Source organism: Haplochromis burtoni, unplaced genomic scaffold, assembly GCF_018398535.1.
Source record: "Haplochromis burtoni strain Fernald_Lab_line unplaced genomic scaffold, NCSU_Asbu1 Contig_37, whole genome shotgun sequence".
NCBI lineage: Eukaryota > Metazoa > Chordata > Actinopteri > Cichliformes > Cichlidae > Haplochromis > Haplochromis burtoni.
In genome coordinates this window covers 2,547,991-2,570,848 of record NW_024582398.1, presented here as the reverse complement: position 1 = coordinate 2,570,848, position 22,858 = coordinate 2,547,991, and the positions used below count along the sequence as shown (strand labels likewise).

The following is a 22,858-nucleotide window of genomic DNA, read 5'->3' as shown; positions in this document are numbered from 1 at the left end:
GGCAAGCTATGCCTCAAGGAGGGGAGGCAAGGTTTTGGAAGTCGATGAAATAACCCCCCACCCCCACCCCCACCCACCCCCTAACCCCCAGGGCTTCAGTTTAGTTGCCTCCAGCACAGCCACTCAACCAGGTTTGTGCTAACAACAAGAGCAGCTGATGCCACCTTTGCTCAGACAGGAAGATGAGCCAAGCCTGTGATTTATGGCATTATGTTTCATAAGGACCACAGCTTTCAGGATTAAAGTTAATATCAAAAGCTTCTCTCATGGCGTTGCCTTTTGAACCACCGAAATGATAACAAAGCATCTAACGCTGCTCGCTGTGCTGTCTCGCGTTATTTTTTTGGTGGGTGAAAAAAATAAAACCAGGACTTCTTGTCAAATACAAAGTTTAATGAATCTACAAAAAAGGGGCACTGTAGTGCAAACTCTCTACAACTAATGTGTGAATAGTGAATAGTATATGGTTCCTAGATTAGATGAGACTTTTTGAACATGTTGATCTGACTAAATGAAACTGAAGCAATATTACATAAGCAGAGGGGTGTGATCTATAAACCGTGAATTAAACTGAGAGGCAAAGCAATTTTTTTTTTAAATCCAGGGAGCTGTGAGTGCCAAACATAAAAAAGAAGCATAATAAACGGACTGAATATGCTGAACAACTGTCTTCCAACTTTAACTAAAGACTTTTGCACTATTAAAGCTCAGTAACAAATGTGGAAATAGTGGGGTAATAATATGACAATAGCAAGTTATTACCAGGTAATAACCAAAGTAATATTCAAGTAATAACCGTGTAATGTCTTATATGAAATTCACAAGTTTTTCAGATTCAAACTCATCGGAGCTTTTTAGGAGATACACGTGTGGTATCAAATTGAAGATCCTACGTCGCCTCGTTCTCGGGTTATCACAACCACAAACTTTAATGCCGCCCATCTGCCCGCTTGCCTGACGAGGTGACGAACTACAAATTACCTACAAATACTTTAAGGTAGGTACACTGGAAAAAGTGTATAGCAAGCCAGGTTTTTAAAGGAAACAAAGAAAAATTATAAGTAAATGTGTAAGTATAAAATATGAGTAAATAAATAAGTAAATGTAAGTATTGTGTAAGTAATTTTACATGCTGCATAACAGTATTTCCTCATTTTACATCATAATTACTTTTCTGGTTGCAGGCCATATTATGGACCTGAGTGTACCGAGTCTTGCGTTGCAGGACTTTGCAGGAAAAAAGAAATGTATGTAACTGTATAAAAATCTAAGTAATGGATAAGTAAATTTAATTAGTGCCCAACTTCTGAGTATTTTATAGGAAATGAGATAGAGTATAATTTTACATAGTTTGTAATCAATTTTAAGTACTGCAGTATTTTCTGCTTATTTTTTTGCAGAAAAAGCTTTGAAAAGTACAGCGTATTTATGATGTAAGATGAGGAAATATTGTTTATTTTTCCACAAAATTACCATAAAATGACACACTACTTAAAAGTACATAAATTTAGTTAAAATTATTAAAATTATGTTATTTGCAGCTCCTTTTAAGTCTAATCCACAATCCTGGCAGACTAGCTATTCTCAGTTCCTGTTATGAGTTTATGGCAAATCACATATACAGATTTACATTACAGTACATTATTTAAGTTGCTTTAGTTGGCTCACAATTGCTGCTACCTTTGCATGCCACTTTGCAACCCACCTCCCTTCCGGCTCCTTTTTATCCACCAGCGTATTACTTGTTTTTACTCATTTCAGCTCTTTTCTGTGCATAGGCTGTATGGATAGATGGACATCACAGCCACAGTGACATCATCCGCTCTCCTTGTCAACACCTTTGCATTTAAACTGCTACAGATCTACAGATCAATCTGCTTTTGATTATAGTGGTTGTAAGTGAATTAGGAAAACGCTACTTCAGTCTTTACTGAGATTTATTAAGACTCAACCTAGTTACAAGTAACTGACTGACTTTTGTCAGTGTGGCCATCTTTTTAATGCAACTCTGTGTTAGAGGGTTATAATATTAGTAGTAGTTTACAACATATGATCATATTCTAAAGTCAAATGTTCTGTTTGGTCAAACATGAACATGAATTAATTATTTAATCCATGAGCATGTTTGTATTTTATATAAAACAGTATTAAGCTACAGCTGGCGACATGCGCAGTAGACAACATAAACTTAAATAGGCATTTGAGTGGAGAGTTTCCAAGGCAACCTGAACTTCTTTAAGCAGCAACCATCAGAGCACAGCTAGTGAATGTTGAGTTTTTGAATAAAAGCAACCTAAGGTGGAGAGGCAGATAAAATAAATAAACTGTGCTTTTGAAAAAGCACAATATTCCAATAGCCTGTCTTAACATAATCTGCACATGAAATTTTAGCAAAAGCAATCGAACTGAAGCAAATGACTCTTTTTGTTTCTTTGCAAAAGATTTAAGCATTTTTCTGCTCTGCTCTACTACTCTGTACGATCCTTTATTACAGAACTCCCACATAGAAATCTTGAAGTTCACAGAGAACTGTGTGATCTGTTTAATGGCATGTTCACTTGTATTAATGTTTAAGTCTCTTAGATAGCTGTTGGTGTCACTTTAATGACATTAAAGCTTAGGAATATGTAACAAAACATGAAATTACCTTAGTTCCTTGGGATCAAAGACCAGCTTGACATCATTGACGATAGTGGGAATGTATTTCAGTGCAGCACCCTTTACGAGAGGAACAAAAAGAAAAAATATGACAAAATCATTTCACATCTTAATGCATGCAGCATGCCCTCAGTGAGCCACTAGAGGAGTCAATAATCAAGAGTTTTAATGTGTCATTATTTAATATTTGCAACAACCTACCAATACCAATTGAAATCGCTTTCTCTCTCATGAATGCGCACACACACACGTGCACATTTTCTGCCATATACATGACAGAGATTGGAGGTTAGAAATTAATTAGACAATTGACTGATAAACAGTTTCATGGACGAGCGAGGATGGATGTTTCTGATTTCTTTCAAGCCAAAACCAGAAAATTAAGACAAAGGATTTAGAGTTGACTTAGTAACACAACCTTCAATATACGACTAGAAGAAATGGTGAAGAAAATGGAAGAGGTTAAAAATCCTAAATAAACCTGACAGAGAAGTTGCAGGAACTTTAGGAATAGCCAAATCAAAACTCTGGTACAGTGTTAAAAAGAGGACTAGGTGATGCCCATGGGTTCTAGACCTCAGGCAGTCATATTGAAATACATTGGGTTTGAGCTTCTGAAAATGGAGAAGTATAAAAATGGCTATGATCAATCAATTTTCAATTTTGACTGTTGACCTTAAATCCAGTGTGGTGGCATAACATTTCAAAATGGCATCATTGCCCAAAAACATATGGACTTAGCCATAACCATGTTTTACTTTATGGTAAATTAACAAAAATAGGATCTAAATTTGTCCATCAATAGTGTCAGTAAGTCATCAAGCACATGCATGCAAAGGCTAGTAACATAACTGCTATGCTTAGCCAAAACAACAACTTCTTCTCTAACTGACTGCTGCTAAACTTCAGCCAGGGTGGGTTGTGTCTTTATACTGCATTGGTGCATTTCAGCCATTGTCTCTCATTGCAATGGGGTTACAGGTGTAGCACATTGGATATTACAATCCATTGGGTTTTTTCTAAACTGTTCATGGTTTATTCCTGAAAACATGTGGAGGAATAATTAGCAATATTAAAATGAGGTTGGCAAGAGAGCAAATACTGACTTTAGTAAATGATTTCTAAATATTGGATTTTGTGAAGGACACATTTTTGAACAGCAGAGACTAACTGCAAAGTAGGATTCAGAATGATTTTTTTCAGGGATATAATCATGACTTCCAAACAAACTCCTGCTGTCATCTTAATACGATCTCATCTTATTAAGTATTCTATATTTCACATTCACCTCTCTCTGCAGGGAGAAAGAATTAGGCAGATTTCAGTGGTGTTTGACTTTGATTCAGTTGGCAATTCAGCCTCTATTCTAATAAAAAGTCATCTGCATCTGTTAATGCTTTGTGCATGTGCATGTGTGTGAGAGTAAGAAACAGAAAGAGAGAGAATGTGTGTGTATTTATTAGATTTTCAGCTGCATGTGTGCTGGTCTGTCCAGATGTTCATCAGCACTCCAATTTTTTTTTTCCAGAGAGGCATAATGGGACTACTAATTAGCTTCCACCTGTCACAGTGCTTTCACAGGGGGTGGATTTGGGAAGAAACCAGGGTTCCTCGGTTTCATGGCCGTTCCTCAAGATCAGTTTTTAATTTACTGACAGTAAAGCTAATATCTCACCCAATTACACAGCAACTGACTCCTAATTGACTCCTGAGCTCCTCATATGGTTGAGTGTGCACATGGATATACTGTAGGTGTGCCAAGGTGCATGTACCCTGTGATTATGTTATCTCTAAAAGCATAGCCGTGGGTGCGCACAAGTGTGCACGAGTCTGTGTGCGGGTCTTTTAGAGTATCTACACAAATAAACAAACATCCTTGTGTATCTGTTTCTAATCTGGGGTCGCCGAGTTTGAGGTCAGAAGCAAGTAAATATGGGGGGAAGAGTGTTTAAAGGTAGAAGGAGAAAGAGAGTGAAATAAATACCTTAAGGAGCAGCTAAAGAGCAGAAGGCCAGAGAAGACCCAAGCATCAGGACAGTCAAGGTCAGAGTGAAATATAGGAAAAGGAAAAACACAAACACACACAAAAAGGTATAGACAAACAACAGAAATTAACAAACACACATAAAAGTACAGATGCAAGAAAAGCCAAGTTGTATATCTCAATAACTTCATTGTGTAATACACCCTAAACCTTCTTCCACGAGTTAAGAGTTCTTCTATAGTTCGTGCAATATATACATTTATCCTTTTTATTATCTTTTCATAATTGATTCCAATAATTACTTTCAAGACAAGTCAGTTAATGTTCTGAAGATGGAAACTTAAGCCAAACATTGCTGCATGTTTAAAATTCCTAGGAATTTGGAATAAATACAATCTCGGTTATGATTATGAGTCTAAAATCAGGAAATATCTGACCAACCAAAAGGAAAAAACACAACGTTTTTATTTACATGTTGCTGAGAACCCCCACCAAAAAAACAAACAAAACAAACAAACAAAAAAGCAGCAGTCTATAAATGAACTGCTGTATGAGGCCACGGCTAGCATGCAGTTAGTCATCGTAGCTTAGACAGGAAACAGGTGGATAACAGATAGTGTGACTAAAGATAGTACCTCTAAAGCGCATTAACAATATCCTGTTTATTTAATCTTTTCAGAAGGTTACAACTGTGAACTTGTGACTCTCCAGTGGATTATGTCATGAATTATATCTTAGTGGGAACCAAAAATAGTCAAGCAAATAACCCATTTAATACCTCGACTGTTTCTGCTTTGAAACGTGCCTGTATTATGCCCGTGTACAGTCTTGTGATTTTATTTAGGAAATCTGAAATGTAGAATGGCTTTAAAGCTTTAATTATTAAAAATAAATACAGTTTTAGTTATGTGTTTCTTTTTGATCTCTGACCTCTTTTCAAACTCTGTCTGACATCCTCTGTTTCAATCCTGAAAAGCCAGCTCAGCTAAAACCTGAATTATTGGTGTGATAAAACAAGTAAATGGGCGGCTACAGAGTGCTTTTCACACACACATTCATACAAGCATTTTTGTCTATTTGAAAGCGCTTTATTTTTCTGACTCTACATCTGCATCAGCTTTGGAAAACTTTAACCTTGACCTTGAAAGTCCAGGCCACTGAGATTTGAACCTGTTGGAGATTTTTAGTGGTATCCATTTGAAGCTCCTACGTTGCTTCATTCTCGAGTTATTGCATTCACAAACTTGGGTGTCCACGTCACCTGCTCACGACAATACCCCATCAGGCTGAGGGGTACACTGCAATCACAAGCTGATATATCCACATGTGGCTCAGTAACATGAATGGCCCACAAGCGCTGGTATTGGCTCCCAACAACATTTGGGAATGCTCTTAAAGGTGATGGTGGATCTGGGCATCCCTGAGCTCCTGGATAGCCTGTGGCACTGGCAATGTCCATGGCATTAATGCCTTTGTCATCAAGGGGCTGCCTGTGCATTCTGATCACACGATTCTGAACTACATAAGGTCTGACAGTGTGGCAGCAACACACCTGCTGATTTTGGTGTTCTCTGACAAATGGCAGTTGAGCTGCATTGGTGCTGGACCCACTAAAGGATGCAGATGAGTCTAGCAGTCTGTTCAAAAACATGCACATGACCAGACTGCAGGATGTCAATTTGTAGGGCCCTGGCAGTGAACCTTCTGCTCCTGCTTTCAAAAAAGAGCAGATACCGGTCCTGCTGCTGGATTAAGGCCCTTCTACAGCTCTGCCCAGCTCTCCTCTTGTAACAGCCTGTTTCCTGGTATCACCTCTACTGTCTTGTGACTGTCCTGGGAGAGACAGCAAACCTTTTTGCAACAGCACGCATGGATGTGCCATTCTGGAGGAGGTGGCCTACATTTGCAACCTGTGTGGGCTGCAGGTACTATCTCATACTATCAACAATGACAAAGAAAAAGCAAAACTAGAGAAAACCAGTCAGGAAGGACAAAGAGATAGCAATGGTCTATGGTGAGACCGTGTAGCTATTTGGACCAAAACAACTGAAATGAATTCACAATGGTTTATTCTTTCTATCTGGACAGACTGACATCCCTGAAGTGCGTGTTTTCATTCACCTTTGTTTGATAGCACAGTGATGATTAGATATGGAAAGCAGAGAAAGTGAGTCAGGGAAGACGAGCTGCAAAGGTTAGACTTGAACCCAGGCTGCTGCATCAGCTTTGCAGGCACCAGTGAGCTAAACTGGCACCACTGATATCTCTAAAGTTTAATTGACTTTGAATTATACTACGCTGAATCAATACTTCCTTAATTCCTCTGTATCGTCCCATTTTCTCACAGCATATCAAGAAGTCATTAATTACTATAACTACTACTTTAAGTGGCTAGATTATCTTTCTCAGATTCTCAGCTCTAACAAGTTCACAGAAAAAGAAAAATCTGCACAGAGACACGTGAAAAAGACATGGAAAACAAACACAGTGCACAGAACACAGTAAGCAGCAATGATATGAAGGAATGTTAGCATTAATATCTAATAAACTGCTGTCATAGTTTAAATCTAACAAGGCACATTAATCTCCAATTACAGAATCTGTCATCCCAAGATAATCACATCAGATTTATTTACTATTCACAGTGCAGCAGATGATTCTTGGCAGTGAGGTTGAGCAACAGTATGCAGTTGGACTTGAGTGGTAATCAGCCTACCTTCACCATGCCAGTGTTCTCTGAATTACTGTTCATCATATCATTAAAGGATGTGAAAAGGTTCCTCAAGGACTCCATGAAGTCAGCCTCTCCTTTGTTCTCATAGAGCCTGGGAGGAGATGAAGTAGAGAATTACACTGGCAGATGATCACAAGGCTGTTGTGCGTTTCATCCCTGTGTAAACAGCCCCACCTGCACTGGAAATGACAAGGGTTTGATGCTTCCCTGTTAAATCATTAAAAGCAGCCAGCAGAAAGGCCCTGTTTTATCAATGCAAATATTCCTGGATCAGAACCAGAGACATCACTCTTGCTGCCAGCCAGATTAGCATTTAAAACAACATGACAAGACCCCGAAGCACCTGCCTGCTGTCATGCGGAAACAAAAATCAGAAAAATTAATGATCTATGCTAATGACTTTCCCAGAACACTATACAAGGAACAGAAAGCAAATGTCAAGCAAATATTAGGGTTCAGTGGCTTTACTTTCTCATATTTTCTCCAACTCGAATTACTAATGTTCCTTCCGCTAGCTTGGTTATGTGGAACAAATGCTGCCCACAGACTGTAGCAACCAAACGCCAATGATCACACTACAGCGACAGAAAACGCTTTCCCCCCATTTTTCCAAGTGTATGGGAACACACAGAAAGAAAGGACACATAATCCCTCAAAGATGAAAATCCTTAGCGCTCACAGAGACCGTAAATCTTAACAAAACTGGTCATTAAGTGGAAATGAGCCGAGCAGCAGCAGCGGCTTCAAATAATTTAGCGTTGCAACCGCTCAGTTTTAGAGAAATAAAATCAAAACTCGCAAGAGAAACTAAAACTGTGCAAGGTGAAATGGAGGTAAAGTGTTTAAATTCCCACTCCATCAGATATTACTGGCCTTCTTCACAGGCGTGGGTTTTGTGTGGCTACAATATCTCAAGGGAATGGATGTATTACATGGTACAGGATAGCCACTGTTGAGGGCTTACAGAAATCGTGGGATTAGAGGCATCCGTCTCAGAGCTCCCGCAACAACAATTACTTAAAGCCGCTGCTCACCTGCAACACTAAGGAGCTCAGTGAGCCCTGGAAAGCTATAACAGTCGAATTGAATGAGGTGGGGGCAAATCTACAATTAAGGTGTTCTTCTGCACTTTCATAAAAGTTCTTCACTGACCCACAGTGAAAGGCTAAACATTTGCTGATGCAACCATGGCACCTTCTTGTTAGGCTCCATCAAACCTAACTTTAAAGTTCATAAGAATTTAAAATGATGGCTTGACTGAGTTTGATGCTGGCAACCAACCAAAGAAACCACTCCGACAAGAGCTAACACAAAGTGGGACCACCATAAAGCTTGAGTTTTCTTTTTCTCTCTCAGATATCTATGAAAGAAGCCACTTGGCACAAACTGGAACATAGAAAAGAATGGCAGTGCTGTGTTCTGTGAGGTAAAGGACAGAGTGTCCTCTAGACATTGGACAGAAAACCAATCAAACTCTGCACACTTAATTAGTCCAGGATCATACATCAGGCCTTCAGCCACCAACAGCTTTATTTCACGACTCTTGAATATTATCATTCATTTAACGTCCCCACAGCCTATTATAAATACATCCATAGAAATGACCTCATCCAAAGACCATTGGCTTTTACTTGTTTCAACTTTATTACACCGGAGCTGAGGTGTGCTGCAGAGAACTCGGTGTTACAAAACGCATTGATCTTTTATAAAAGACGACTGAAGCCAAGAAATTATTTAAAGGAACAGCAGCAATTAAAGAGAAAAAAACTATAAATTTAGAAAGACCATCTTAAAAAGTTCAAAAGCTTGCTTGCACTTTGATAAGACAGCTTATCAGACTCATACTTGAGCACAGTTACACTGAAAATACTCTTCACAGTAGCTTTATAACAAAACTGAATGCATTATGATGCAATGTTACACTTTGCAAAAAATAAATAAATACCACACGTACTGGTTAAAGAGGACTCTGGATCGGACGATGAACTTGAAGATGTATTCCAGAGCTTTCATGGCCTTCAGCAGCTGTTCTGTCAGCTTATCTGCATTGTCCACATAGTTTTTCAGAACTTTTGTCAGCTTCCTGCAAATAGAAACACAGAGTGTGGATAATGTGTTAATCATAAAGTGGAACACGCATGTTTATAAATGTTTCTGTAAAGAAATTAAACTCACGTGTATGCCAGTGTAGCACTGAAATGCTTTCGAATGTAGGTCTCCAGAACTGGATTAAAGTGCTGGAACTTTCTGTCGGCTATAAGCCCAATAATGAACACCTATCAAACAATAAAGACATAGTTATTAAAAAGTAAATTAAACGCACCAGGAAAGCCTAACTTAATAATTCAGAGCCCCCCAAAACTACCCGTCTTGCTCAATATATCAAAACAGATTGGGAAATTAAGCAAGGTTGCATTTGGGCAGAAAGCCATTTTCTTTCAATTCTCTGCTCTGCAGATAATCTAGGAACTCAACAAAAAACAATTACTACCAGCTTTCTGTGAATGACAAAAACTGCTCTTTTGAACTGCATGCTAGACAAGTTTCAGGCTAATACTTTGAATCCCATTATCTGCAGCCCATGAGAGGACAAGGTTAATAATCATAACCTGTTTTTCCCCCAATGTAAAGTCTTTTTTATACTATATATTGCAATAAGCATGTGAGCGTGTTCAATAAAAATGCTTCACAGGCACTAAGAATTCATGCAAATCAATGCAGCAGCTATCGAACATCAGTGGCAATGTGTGGAGTTCAATGTTAACGTACAGCAATGAAATAAAAACATTTTAGAACTAAAACAATATAGCCAAAAAAGCAACCAAAAATTGCTTTGTTCACTTTTAAGGGCAGAAAACAGGTAGCTGCATACAAATTAGGGTACCAAACAGAGCAGGGATGCCTGTCAAAAACCATTTTAACACATGAAGTATTTCCCAAGTTATTATATTTGCTTCTGAGCTCCAAACATGTCCAAATGTTTATTGGCGCTGACAGGGAACTCTATTATAAATTATGCGCTGCCGTTACAGCGAGATTCTTCCTTACCAAGGCATCAAACACCAGAGTATCAAAAGTGTCACTGTCAGAGTTTTCCATCATGATGTTGAAGAGAGCATCCAGAGTGTCTTGCAGAAACTAGAATGACAGATGCACGGCATGTTATGGCAGGCCGACAATGAGGCGTGTCATTCAAAAAATAAAAAATAAAACATGCATATGCTAAGTCCTAATCTCACAGCAAGTCCACACGGTTCTGTCAAATAAACCGAGTCAAGCTGATCATGATTTCTTTCCTCTGGCATGCACATTCAGTTTGTGTCATTAAAGTGATAACTAACATTAGGACAAACTAATTCATCCGGCGTTCAAAGGAATGACAACAGCTAAACCGATTGTGAGTCTTTGGGAGATTTTTAACTTTTGTGTAGCATTAGGGAAAACTGTGCAATAGCATTTTTAGGTTTTTATATAGACATTATCCTATAATGATTCAAAGCAAACTGATAAATAAAAATAGAGAAATACACAACAAAAATATGTTTATCACCCCGGCCCTAAATACGCCTCTATCATTTGAATGGCGCAACCAAAGTGGCAAGTGAACTCCTGCTGTGACGGTTCCATGCTACCCATTACGCACCCTTTACAGCTGTTAACATACACCAAAATAGTTCTATGAAGAGAGTGATCATTTCCCTGTCAGCAGCACCTCCAGGAACACTAACTATATACACCCTTCCTCTCTGGGGAAACATGCTCCATTTACTCAGCCAATTCTGCAGCAATGTAAAAACAGATGTAAAAGTGTCGGGAACAGAGCCATCACTCTCTACTGCGCTTGGTCTGTCATCTCAGAATGGATGAGATTCATCATCTTCTCAACGAGAAACCAACACATTGTACGGTATGCGGCGTTTAAAGTGCAATTCGGTCTCACAAAGGCTGGACCGCGTGACAAGGACAACGGCGCAGTGACCTTTTCGCTCAAACGGTGTCACATTAGGGAGATGGGAAATAAAAAACAGAACAGGAAACATTTTTAAAAAATGTGTTATGAACATATTTGTGCTTTATGTTACCTACAATGGGGAAAAATGAAATGATGAATAAATAATGTATACTCTTTTGATAAATAGTCTTTTAAATGCCAAGATGAAAATGCTATCTAATTGCCCACCGACAGCCTTGAAGCGCTTTGAAGCAATTGAGTGCTAATGCGGTGATAATAATAATCACACTCCTGTGGTTTAATGAACTAGTCCAGCTGTGGTAGACATCTATCTGGCCTGATCAAAACTGTCTAGGTGAAGGACTTCTTTAGATAGGCTCCAAGCTGCCAGGCACCCAACCTGCCCCTGCAAAACTTTCTCTAAATAATGATTATTCATCTGCCCCATGCTGAGCACTTAAAGGCCCTGCCTAAATCTCTGACAGCAGGTCATCTCCTCCCTGTCTGTAGACAGTGTGGGGTACTATGCACTCCCTCCTTGCTAAAGCCATTAAAACAAAAGCAAAAAAAGTGGCAGCCAATTCCTTATGACAGGCAGCGACATCATTTGTGAAATTGCTGCCAGGAAGCTGTAGCTTTCAGGAAGAGTATGCATCGTTTGTGACTGCATGTTTATGTGAACAGCTGTTAAGATCTGTTTTTCGTCCATTTGTGCCGATCTCTGTCAAAGCAAAGGAATTAGGTACATTTGCAAGGCGATGAACATTGCAAAAGAAAGTGAGACGCATTTATTTATGTTTACTTAAGCTTTGACTGAAAGCGGTTTAACTCAACCGAGCGGTAATTTTGGGCCTCTGACCTTCACAACCTCGCCACCCTCCACCTTCATTAGCTGACGTAGATTCTGCTGCAGAAGGCTGGTGTTGGAGCGCCACTTCAGCAGCCCAAGTAGGTCCACTGGAAAAAGACAAAAGGGAAAAAAAGCTGTCAACACAATGCATAGCTTTCACCCAGAAAATAGTAACGGCGGGTAAGGAGACTGTGCAAGAAAAAGTCCACTATTTGCATTTAATGAGATTAAGGTCTTAGCATGTTTTTCCAAGACGTCGCCATCACGTTCACGTCAGTTTACAAATTTCCCAAACACAAGGTTAGCAATTTTGTCCTTACAAAAAAAGGAAAAAAATCCCTTTGAAAATGGACAGGTGCAAGAAGTGGACAGAAAACGAGTGAAAAAGTTTGGCTCCTTGGAGACTAAATATAAATAAAATTAGTGTTTGATCAAAACTTATGCTGCGTTTGAGCCATTCTAGATTCTGCCGATCTGGGTATCTCCGCCTCTGCAGCATAAATTTTGGCTAGGATTTTTAATTCGAGTCCCAAACATGAAAAATGTGCATTAATAAAACACTTCATATTGTCGTAACAAGCTTATTATTTTGATTGTGTGGCTGTCTGATCTACAGAATCCCATTAACCCTTTAAGACCTACCATAGAACCAAGTCCTAAACAAAGCTTATATTATATTTTTACATGCTGTAGTGCCATTTTTGGGAGCATTTCAAGTTGATATACATCAATACAACCATTATAGCCCAAATTTTAATAATATGTATGCATTAAGTGCATAGTAATTACATAAATTGCAAAAAAGTGCAATAAACTACAAAAAAATTGAAAATCGTTTTGTTTTTTTAACATATATTTCTAGTTAGAGAAATTTAAGAGGCTTATCCCTCAAAACTGTAAATACAAAAAAGTTGCACAAAATAGTTTCCCACCACAGGAAATTTATTTTGAGTGTCTTCATAGTTTTATTTTTGAAATACACCAATTTTATATACTGCAGGAAAAACGAAAATAAATATTATACTGCAAATTTGCAAAAAAACAGCATATGCATCAAAATAAACTATTTCCAGCAGTGCAATATGAGTCCTAAGCATCCCAGAAACGACACAGAAAGTCATAAAGTCAAACATAACTTTTAAAAACACCAGTATAGGCTCATAAGGCCCTGATGGTAAAAAAACTACATTTCCGCAAAATGACGTCACTTCCGGTTTCGGCAGGCATGGCGGACATGCGATAGTTCGCGCTGATGGACGTAGGAAGTGTTACAAACAGCTGATCGGATCGGCAAAGCGTGTTTCTGGAATATTATGTTTTTGTTGCTGCAAGTGCTTTTTATGCAGTTTTTGCAAAGCTAGTATGTGGAAGGAAACTGTGACCTAGGACAAGCTGATGGCATAAGATGTAAGTACAACTCCTCTGGTTTCATATGCAAAAAAAATTATTGCGCTAGCTTACGTGGTTGCAGTGCTACCGGGATTTAAAAATAGTTACGCAAAACGGAGTCGTGCCCGCTCCGACCGGCTTTAAAGGGTTAAAAGCAGCAAATATGGGCGAAACCAGGAGTAAGCAAAAAACCAAAATAAACAATCTATCATTTAAGAAAAGTTTCCATTTAATGTTAATTTTAATTCATTTTATCGTATAAACAGATTTTTCACATACATTTTCTCAGGTATAATCCTGAGAGATTCCCAGAAACATCTTTATAGTATATTCATGATGGTTTATTAGCTTTCATGAATATATACTATATTCAGCCTCATCTGACTGAAGTGAATAAGAAGAATCTCTTTGGCATTCTTGCAAACCTAGTCCCTAGGGGCTGCCTCTCCCCGTTCGCCATGGCTGATTGGCTCAGGAAGAGTCAATCAGCCATGGCAACACAGTAATGGATGCCCATCATCTGTAAACCTGACAGCCTATCAGGGTTCAATCACAAGAACCTGTCTCAACTACCAGGGTCCTCCGTCCCCAAGGAGATATAGATTTGGAAATTGATGCTTCAGCACCTCAGAGAGATAAATGGAATAATGGGAGAATAAATCATCAGGCAGCTTGGTCCCAGTGGGGCAGTGGTGTTAAGAGGCCAACTACGTGTAGCACATGGGGCTGTAAGGCACAGTGTTGTGCGGGTGGGGGGCAATCAGTTTTGTTCTGGAGAAAAATACTGAGAGCCTTTTACAAATAACATCTGTCTGAGAATGGATGTCTCCACAGGCAGTGGGAATTTAAAAGACTGTGGAAGTAACTGGCAGATGGAGAGCAGTGGAATAATTAATTCAGAGAAAATAGGTTACATTGTCAATGCGCAACTGAAATGCAAAAGACTTCACATTACCATTTGAAAGTTTGTTTACGGAACTCCTTCACAAAATCAGTTTTGTTCACTTTTAAAAGCAAACACAACCACTAAGGAGTCTTGATAGCTTGTTCTTTGCCGTTAATAGTGACAGCCTTGTATGTAGTCGTTTAAAAGTTTAAAAGTACAGGCTTCTTCAGCGCACTGATGCTGGAGTAGCTTCAATACGAACATGGATTCCATAGTTTTAAAGCTGCTTTGTTCATAAAAATGTGTTTTCTTTCCAGCAGAGGTGGGAAAAGTATTTTAATCAATTTCACTGGGCTAGGTTCTCTCCCACGTGTGCTGTCGCTGAATCTCTGCTCTGTTTAGCGAAGCACACTGTAAATGCCCAGGGAAGAGCTAGGAGCCACTTCACGGGAGCTCACAGCACTGGGAGACCGCCTGCATAAATCTAGCTTAGTTAAAAAGAGTGTTTCATCTCGGATGTGGGGATCAGCAGTGAGGAGCCATGAGTATAAAGCATGCAGTCTGTTGCAAGGGGCATTTTTAGGGCTCCTTTTTCCCTTTGCAAGAATAAGTGCTCAGGATAAACTGCTGGTGAGCGAACAGGCATCACAGCCATTCATACAGGCACTTTTTTATAAGTGCTTTCCATCTAATAATTACACTCTGGTGGACGGATCCGAAAGCAACTTGAACCTAAGGGTTGAACCACCAACCTTCTGATTAGTAGATGACCTGCTCTACATCCAGAAACAGATCTTACCACAATTACATTACTAATCATATTAATTATACTGTCACATATTCTCCAAACGTAAACATCAAATTGCTGTTTCAGCAAACCAACAGTCAAAACAACCCGAAATATTTGGTTTGATATTGTATAAAACAGGAAACTGCCAACACATCTGATGAGCTGGAATCATGTGATCATTTCATTTACAGAAATGCAGAAAATGGGACAGAGATGACTATTGGACAAACACACCTAGATCTTAAAGAGCTTCTGGGTTTTTAATAAAGAAGCCTGAATCTGGTATCATGGGAAATATTGTGGATAGATTAGCCACAATATCAAAACCAAAGACAGGTAAGTAAATAATATTGATCCTCTAATAACAATGCAATGTTTCTGCTGTTTCTTGTACACTTTCTTTTTTTCTGTAGAAGGAATATTGGATGGATGGGTAAAAAAAAAAAAAAATCATATGACAATGGTAAACTAAACATGCGGACACAGGCAAAAAAACTGCAGTAATGGCTAAAGGAGCCTGCTAACAAGCCCAAGGCATTGACCGAGCATCCAGCCTCCCTGGATTCCAACTCAGAGCATCCGTCCAAACCACTGAAACGAGCCACACAAGTTACTAGACCCAAAGCAATAGCTGCCAATGTCCTCATGCCACCTGCAAATTCTGCATCCCTAATGGATAAGAGCCTACACAATATAAATGAGGTGGTGTTAATGTTGTGGCTGCTCTGTGTACAGTGCTTTATTAAAATAGCTGGAACCTTTTCCTCGAGCTTTAGTGTGGGATGATATATCCCATGCAACACACAGCTGCACAAAGTTTAATCAAACTTTGTGCAGCGACGAGGCCATCTGATCCCCAAGCACCCACCGGCACCTTGCAAATTATCAGCACAAAGTGACAGGTAAATATGGAGAGCGGAGCTGCTCTACAGGAGTGAATCTACAGACCAGGACACATACTCCCCCTCCCCCCCATCACTCTCGCACAGGGAACGAGATAAATCAGAAAATGGCAGGCAGGGAGGAGAAATAGGAGCAGAGAATAGTGCTGAGTGATATATGCTGCATACTACGAATCTACATAACAGCTGAGACAACCATTTGAGCCACTATCATTACTTACAGGAGAGGCAGGCTCTCCTGTAACTGAGACGACTCATTCATTGACATCACCACCCCCTGAGCCGAGTAGGAGGGCACGCACAATTGTATTTAAATGACAACTTATACCACAGACTAAACTTAATAAGCTTCAAAGGGAACATTACTATAACAACATGCGACACCCACCGCTTTCACACATTATATGCAGAAGCCCTCTGACAACAAAAACCTCCCGTTGTCTTAGAGAAATGCCCAGAGCCTGTTGTGGGGTCTGCAGTGATCCCATTAATGAGGCTTTATAAATGTTTGCTGCGCATGCTATTAGGTTGTATCCCGGACAATTAGCTTTATCGGCATTTCGCGTCTTTTTTAGACTGCAATGATTTAGCACAAAAAGCGCTAAAATCATTACAAGTGTCACATAAAGCCTGTGCTGCTGACAGGTCAGAGATTCAGCTGTAGTTTTTAAATTGCCAGCACGCCAAGACCATGCATCGTCGTTCAGAAAACAGCTGATCTCACCAAGGCATCTGTCAAACTTTGGGATAATCTCCCTCTGAAATGAATTTTTTTTACCTAGTAGTCTTAATGTTTACATGCAGATTGTTTTTCCCCATAGTCGGGCAGTCGGATAATCACCAAGCTGGAAACATCTCTACCTGAAAGCAAATATTGATCCTACTTTTCAGGAAAAAAATTTCTGGTTCAGCTTTGACCTAATGTTTTGTAGCTTTATGTGACCTTATTGCTGGCTTGATTACAGGTTCTATGGATATTGTAAAGTATTGCAAGAAAGTCCCGAGCCATCCCTCATTTCCTCATATTTTGTTAGGAAAATGGGAAATACATACAGTAATTTACTGAAATGCAAAAACAGTGTTTGGGCACTAATCAGCTGTTAATTAAATGACCTTTCTTCCCGTTCTTATGATCAGTTTAAACTTGCAGGTTTTCTTCACCATTCCCATATTTCTAAATGCACTGAGACGCTGCCATGTGATTGGCTGATTACGTATTTATGTTGTGTTGGCCAGTGGTGTTGGAGATCTCGTCAAAATTGATAAGAGGCCTTTTTGAAAGACGTTTTTAAGATTTTATATAATTAGTCTTTGCGTAAGGCCACTTATTCCTGAAGGGAAGTTTTAAATAATATTTCAAATCTGAAGAAAGCGAAAAATGGTTTACAGTGGATTTTCTTTTCACAGGCCTACACAAGAATTATTCAAAGGATTAAAGACCACAAACACACATGATCTTGCTTCAATAATTTACTCCAAGCTTTTCTCTTCATTCTGCCCTTGTTTGGAGGTTTAAAATGATCTTTTTGTTAACGTGAATACAAAAACGAAAGGGCATGATGCACTCCTTATTTAAACAGGGCATTGCTCTTGGCGAGTAAAACAATTAATTTCAATTCAAGTCAAAGTTACCCTGCAGTGTGTCTGTTACTTATTTATTTCAGACTGTGGCCAAAAACACAAAAGAAGCTTTAATTGTGGCTCTAATTAAAATTGTGATTCATTCTTGCATACAAAAAAAAAAAAACCCAAAACAAAGCAGCAAATTACATCCAATGAAAAAGAAAGCAAAGGAGACATTTAGGTTGGTTTGGTTTAGCTCTGTGAAATCAGAGCTAGAAGCATCTGACCACTCACACAAAAGAGAACAGCTTTTCACACAATCTAACTACAACGTTATGAACACAGCTAAGAAATACCAGCATGCTCAAGAGGGTTTACGCTGACATCTGTGGGGATTTATAAACATGCAGAAAGGCTGGTGGGAACACAAGATGCTAAAATCCTTAATCCATGAGCCACAGTGGCAGGCATGAGGATTTCCCAAGCTTAATAAGAGTAGATCTTCACGGGGAAATAAAAAGGCTGTTGTTCGCTCAACAGAGATGAACTGGAATCTAACTGAGACTGACTGGCGTACTGAGAGTAAAGAGAAAAAAAAGTACTTTAGAAGTAGGAATAGAGAGGAGGAAAACCATTCCTGGCGCTCAGAATGTGGAAAAGGAAAAACCAGATAATGAGAAAAAATGTTTAAAAAGCTGAAGCTAAGGCATCCTACATTAAATGATGTTCCCATGATCCGTTTGTCAAACCCAGAGGCTACGGTCCATCAGTGGTTTCAAAATTCAGGGTCTACCTGGCTAAGATACAGTAAAGAAATCCTTCCTCCCCCCAGTGAGAGCTCTGTTTAATGTGAGCAGGCATTTCATCAAGCTGGAATTGTACTTCTCTGTGCTACAACAAAAGTAAATCCACATACGTCGCTAGGATTTTCTCTCATGTGTGCTACTTTTGTTATACAGCACCTCAAGAAAGAAGAGATCAGAGAGCAGTGGTCAGTAAAACCTACTCATGGCCACTTCATTAGGTCATCTGATCTCCCGCTCGTTAATACAAATGATCTAAGCACCCAATCAGGTGGTGGCAATCCAATAGTTTAAACATGAGGACATGGTGTAGAGAACCTCTTTAAGTTCAAAACAAGTATCTGATTGATGAAGAAGAAGGGTGATTTAAGTGCCTGTCAACGTGGCATGGCTCTATTTCAAAAACCGCTTCCATACTTGGATTTCAACACAACCACGTCTAGGATTTACAGGGAACGGTTCAAAAAGAGAGACTATCCAGTGAGCAGCAGTGCTCTGGGTGAAAATGCCTTGTTGATGGCAGAGGTCAGGAGAATATCCACACTGCTCTGAGCTGACAAGCAGGAAGCAGTAACAACAGTAATCACTGCTTATTACAACCAAAGGATGCAGAAGAGCATCATTGAATTTACTGAAGAAGATGGGCCACAACAGGAGAGATCACACTGGATGCGACTCCTGTTACATGAGCAGGTAATTGAGACTGCACTTCACAGATGCTCACCATACCTGGACTATGAAATATTGAGAAAGTGTTGTCTGGATGGTAAACAACATAAAATATGGATCCATCCTGCCTTATATCAATGGTTCTGGATGTTGTAGGTCAGCGGTAACCAATCCCCGGGTCCGTGAGTCGTTTGGTACCAGGCCACGAGAGTTGAGGTTCAGGTGTGAAATTCATGGTTTTCAGGGTTTTTATCGTTTTTTAATCGTTTTTATAGTTAACTCGGTTTTCCCTGGTTCTTTTCCCGTGTGTTATGAATAAATCTTTTTTGGGGGGTACCGGTACTGGTTTTATTTTGTTGTATTTATTTATCTGCGACACCTTAAAGGCCGGTCCGTGAAAATATTGTCGGACATAAACCGGTCCGTAGCGCAAAAAAGGTTGCGGACCGCTGTTTTAGATGATATAATGACATGGGAAGCATTTTCTTGGCACATTTTGGGCCAACTCTGCAATTGCTGCCTATGTCGATCCCATTACGACCACAGTGTACCCATATTCTGATGACTCCTACAGCAGGATATCACATCATCTCACAAAGCTCAAATCATCTCAAACTGGTTTCCTGAACATGACAGTGAGTTCACAGCACTCAAATGGCCTCCACGGTCACCAGCTCTCAATCCAGTAGAGCACCTTTGGGATGTGATGGAATGGGAAATTCACATCTAAATGTGCAAGCTGCAAATCTGCAGCGACTGTGTGATGCTATCATATGACTATGGACCAAAACCTAGCACCTTGTTTAATCTGCGGCACAAACAATTAAGGCAGTTCTGATGGCAAAAGGGGGTTCTAGCAAGGTGTACCTCTTTAAGTGGCCAGTGAGAGTATATCTGTATATCAGGCAGCAGGAACGGATTAGCCAATTCACACTGGAATAAACAACTAACTAGATTCATTATTTTTAATTAGGAAGTTATTTATTCAGCTCTACTAGAAGATTAATTATGTAAATTCTATTTTGAAAGTGCAACAGTTGTTAGCTACCATAGCATGGAAGAATCTAATGAAAAGAGGGTCAAGAACAGTCAACTGATTTCCTTTATTTGCTTTAGTTGTCGAGTTAATCGCAAACAGTGGTCCAGACTGAAACGCGCCAATGACAACATTTTCTCTCTTGATTGTTTTCAGTGCTGTTTTCTTTGATTTAACAGTTGTTGGGAAGCTTTTATTAAGAAAAAATAACTTCTCTTGAACTCAATTAATATTATACTGACTTCCCCACATTTCTTGTCAGCTCCGCTGGATGCGTTTGTGCGGGGAGGTGTGCTCACTGTGAGACTAAGAGCAGGGAAAGTAGAAACTATGTGGTAACTATGTGAAGCTAGTGCAAATCAATTAGGTGAAAAACAGAGATCAATAAAGGATAAAATATATAAATATGGATGGCATGGTTAAGACAAAGACAGCGACTATAAAAAAAAAAGCTTAATTTAAGGATTCAAAATGTCACAGTAGCTGCTTTCATTTTTTTATATAATATCTAAGTTGACAATAGCTTTCCATGTGTTTACTGACGTTTTGATACGTTTTCCACAAGAGCATAACTTTTAGCTTAAAAAAAAACAACTTGCGCAGGAAAAGAGACAAATATTCATTAAAATATAGAAGCTGTTACCATTTTGGGTAAGTTTGGTAGAGCAGACCAGGGTGGAAATCTGAAAGGAATCCTTGCTGATGGTACAGATGCCCAGGGTCTGGGTATTTTTTCCAGTGGTGGAGTAGCCTTTCTCTTCCATCTCCAGCTTTGTGGAAGGTAGGTTTAGGTACAGAGAAGAGTCCTCTAGCTTCTTTACCTCCGCCTGGTTTTAGAGAACAAGTCTCAGTCAGTTTATTGGTAGAAACCCCAAATTACTGTGTACACATTAAAACAATGTTGCATTCTATAGCTGTGGTTTTAATGGATCTCCCTTTGATATATATTATCAACAAAACAATTTGTGTGTTTTTCTACCGAGCTGTTGCATGTGAGAAAAATATCATTCATTTCCAAATGCAGGGTTGACTGACGAAAACAACAATCCAGAAAACATGACAAGACAAATGTAACAAGATTGATTTTTCCCATATGAACTTTTTAATTAACATAAATGGGCACCGTAACACAGAGGTATCATTATGCAAGGGTTTTTAATTGGAAAGTACTCTCATTTCCTTGTGCGGGCTGATGTGTACCAGCTACCCAATTCACATACAAAGCACTGATGGCAGGCTGTTATGATGACAGTCGCCGATACAACAGGGCAGTTTTTCACCTACAACTTATTTCATGGTCATTTCACAAGGAGAGCGGGCTGTCTGACGAGTAGGCAGCAAGAAACAAAGACTAAGTGTGTTTATGGGATGTTTTTGTTTTGTTTTTTTTACATTTACCTTGTACACGATGAGATCATGCTCACCGTCCCTCAGAGTGGTCCCGTCATACCTCATCAGCTTCACAAAAGACAAGGCAAATATCTTCTCCGATTTATCTTTGGCTGTGGAAGGAAAAAGAAACACGCAAGCAATAAAGACAACTTGGTTATTGGTGTTTACTTTTGAGACTAAGACTGCGTTCATATATACAGTTCGCTTTTTTGTACCGTTTGCTTTTTGTCTCATTTTGCAAAACAAAATGCACCGCATCTTTCGTACGTGTGCAATATGCTTATGTGAACAGTGTTCGTCTTCGGGAACAAAAAAGAGATCATATTGCAGTAAACCATGCAGCACTGCTGACGTTACAACAAGTCATTAACAAACCAGCAGTCTGAAAGAAGTGATAATCCAAACGCTAACCTCAGCACTACACTCCCTGAGTCAGCTCCTGAGTTAGCACAAGAAACTACTGTTCCCCTCTGATGTCTTTATTAATGCTATGGCTGCATCTGTCCGTGAACTGTTTATTTTTCACCCTGAAGTGAAGCAAATGTACGCGCGCCGACTGTTGAGACCAATTATGCATAGGTTTGAAGGACTTGTGCATAATATAATGCGAGGGAAGTGGGAGATGCAATCACAGTTGGTTGTTATATAACAATATGTGCCTTAAAATAAAATAAAAAAAACCTGCTAATTACAAAAAGGAATATTGTTGAAGTGGCAGGCTTTGGATTAATGTACACTTGCTGTTATCAAATGAATAAACACTTGCACTTGTGCTCTGCTGCAGCTGTGACCAATTTGTATAATCCTGTAAGAGTGGAGGAAAGATGCTCGTGGTTTATGTGTGCAAGTGCAGACACATGTGTGATTGGGAATGTTGAGTGGAAGCGCTGCATAAACAAGGAAGAGAGTTACGACTTTGTCCTGTAACCGGGACTTTGGATGGGGCCACATACATCATCATTGCGGATCAACAAGCTCGGATTTACGCGCAGGGAGACGTGATTCATCGAAGTATATATCTTGCATTCTATCTGCATAAATCCCCTCATTGGTTTGCTGCCCGCAACTCACCGGTGAATAATTGCTAGGCTGAGAGGAACCAGTGGAGGGAGAACACTGTAGGCATGCCATCCAATAATACCAAGTGTATTAGTGACTTCCTAAAGGGCACAGAGCTGAAAACTCTTAATTTGGACAAAAAAGGTCACTTTCAGGACAGAGCTACTTCTTTAAACCAATCGAAGTCCGAT

At 39.4% G+C, this 22,858-nt stretch overlaps 1 protein-coding gene across 2 annotated transcripts in view; it reads right to left on the bottom strand.

Annotated features, from left to right (window-relative positions):
- The window catches only part of dock1 (dedicator of cytokinesis 1), a 197,304-nt gene that overhangs the window by 125,566 nt on the left and 48,880 nt on the right, over positions 1-22,858 (bottom strand). For both annotated transcript variants that reach the window (XM_014332772.2, XM_005919498.2), the window contains exons 17-24: positions 21,615-21,718; positions 20,860-21,043; positions 12,188-12,285; positions 10,425-10,514; positions 9,552-9,652; positions 9,331-9,459; positions 7,359-7,467; positions 2,648-2,718 (exon numbers count right to left, since the gene is read on the bottom strand). In XM_014332772.2, coding sequence (XP_014188258.1) covers positions 2,648-2,718; positions 7,359-7,467; positions 9,331-9,459; positions 9,552-9,652; positions 10,425-10,514; positions 12,188-12,285; positions 20,860-21,043; positions 21,615-21,718 — 886 coding nt within the window. The remainder of the gene's footprint in view (positions 1-2,647; positions 2,719-7,358; positions 7,468-9,330; positions 9,460-9,551; positions 9,653-10,424; positions 10,515-12,187; positions 12,286-20,859; positions 21,044-21,614; positions 21,719-22,858) is intronic.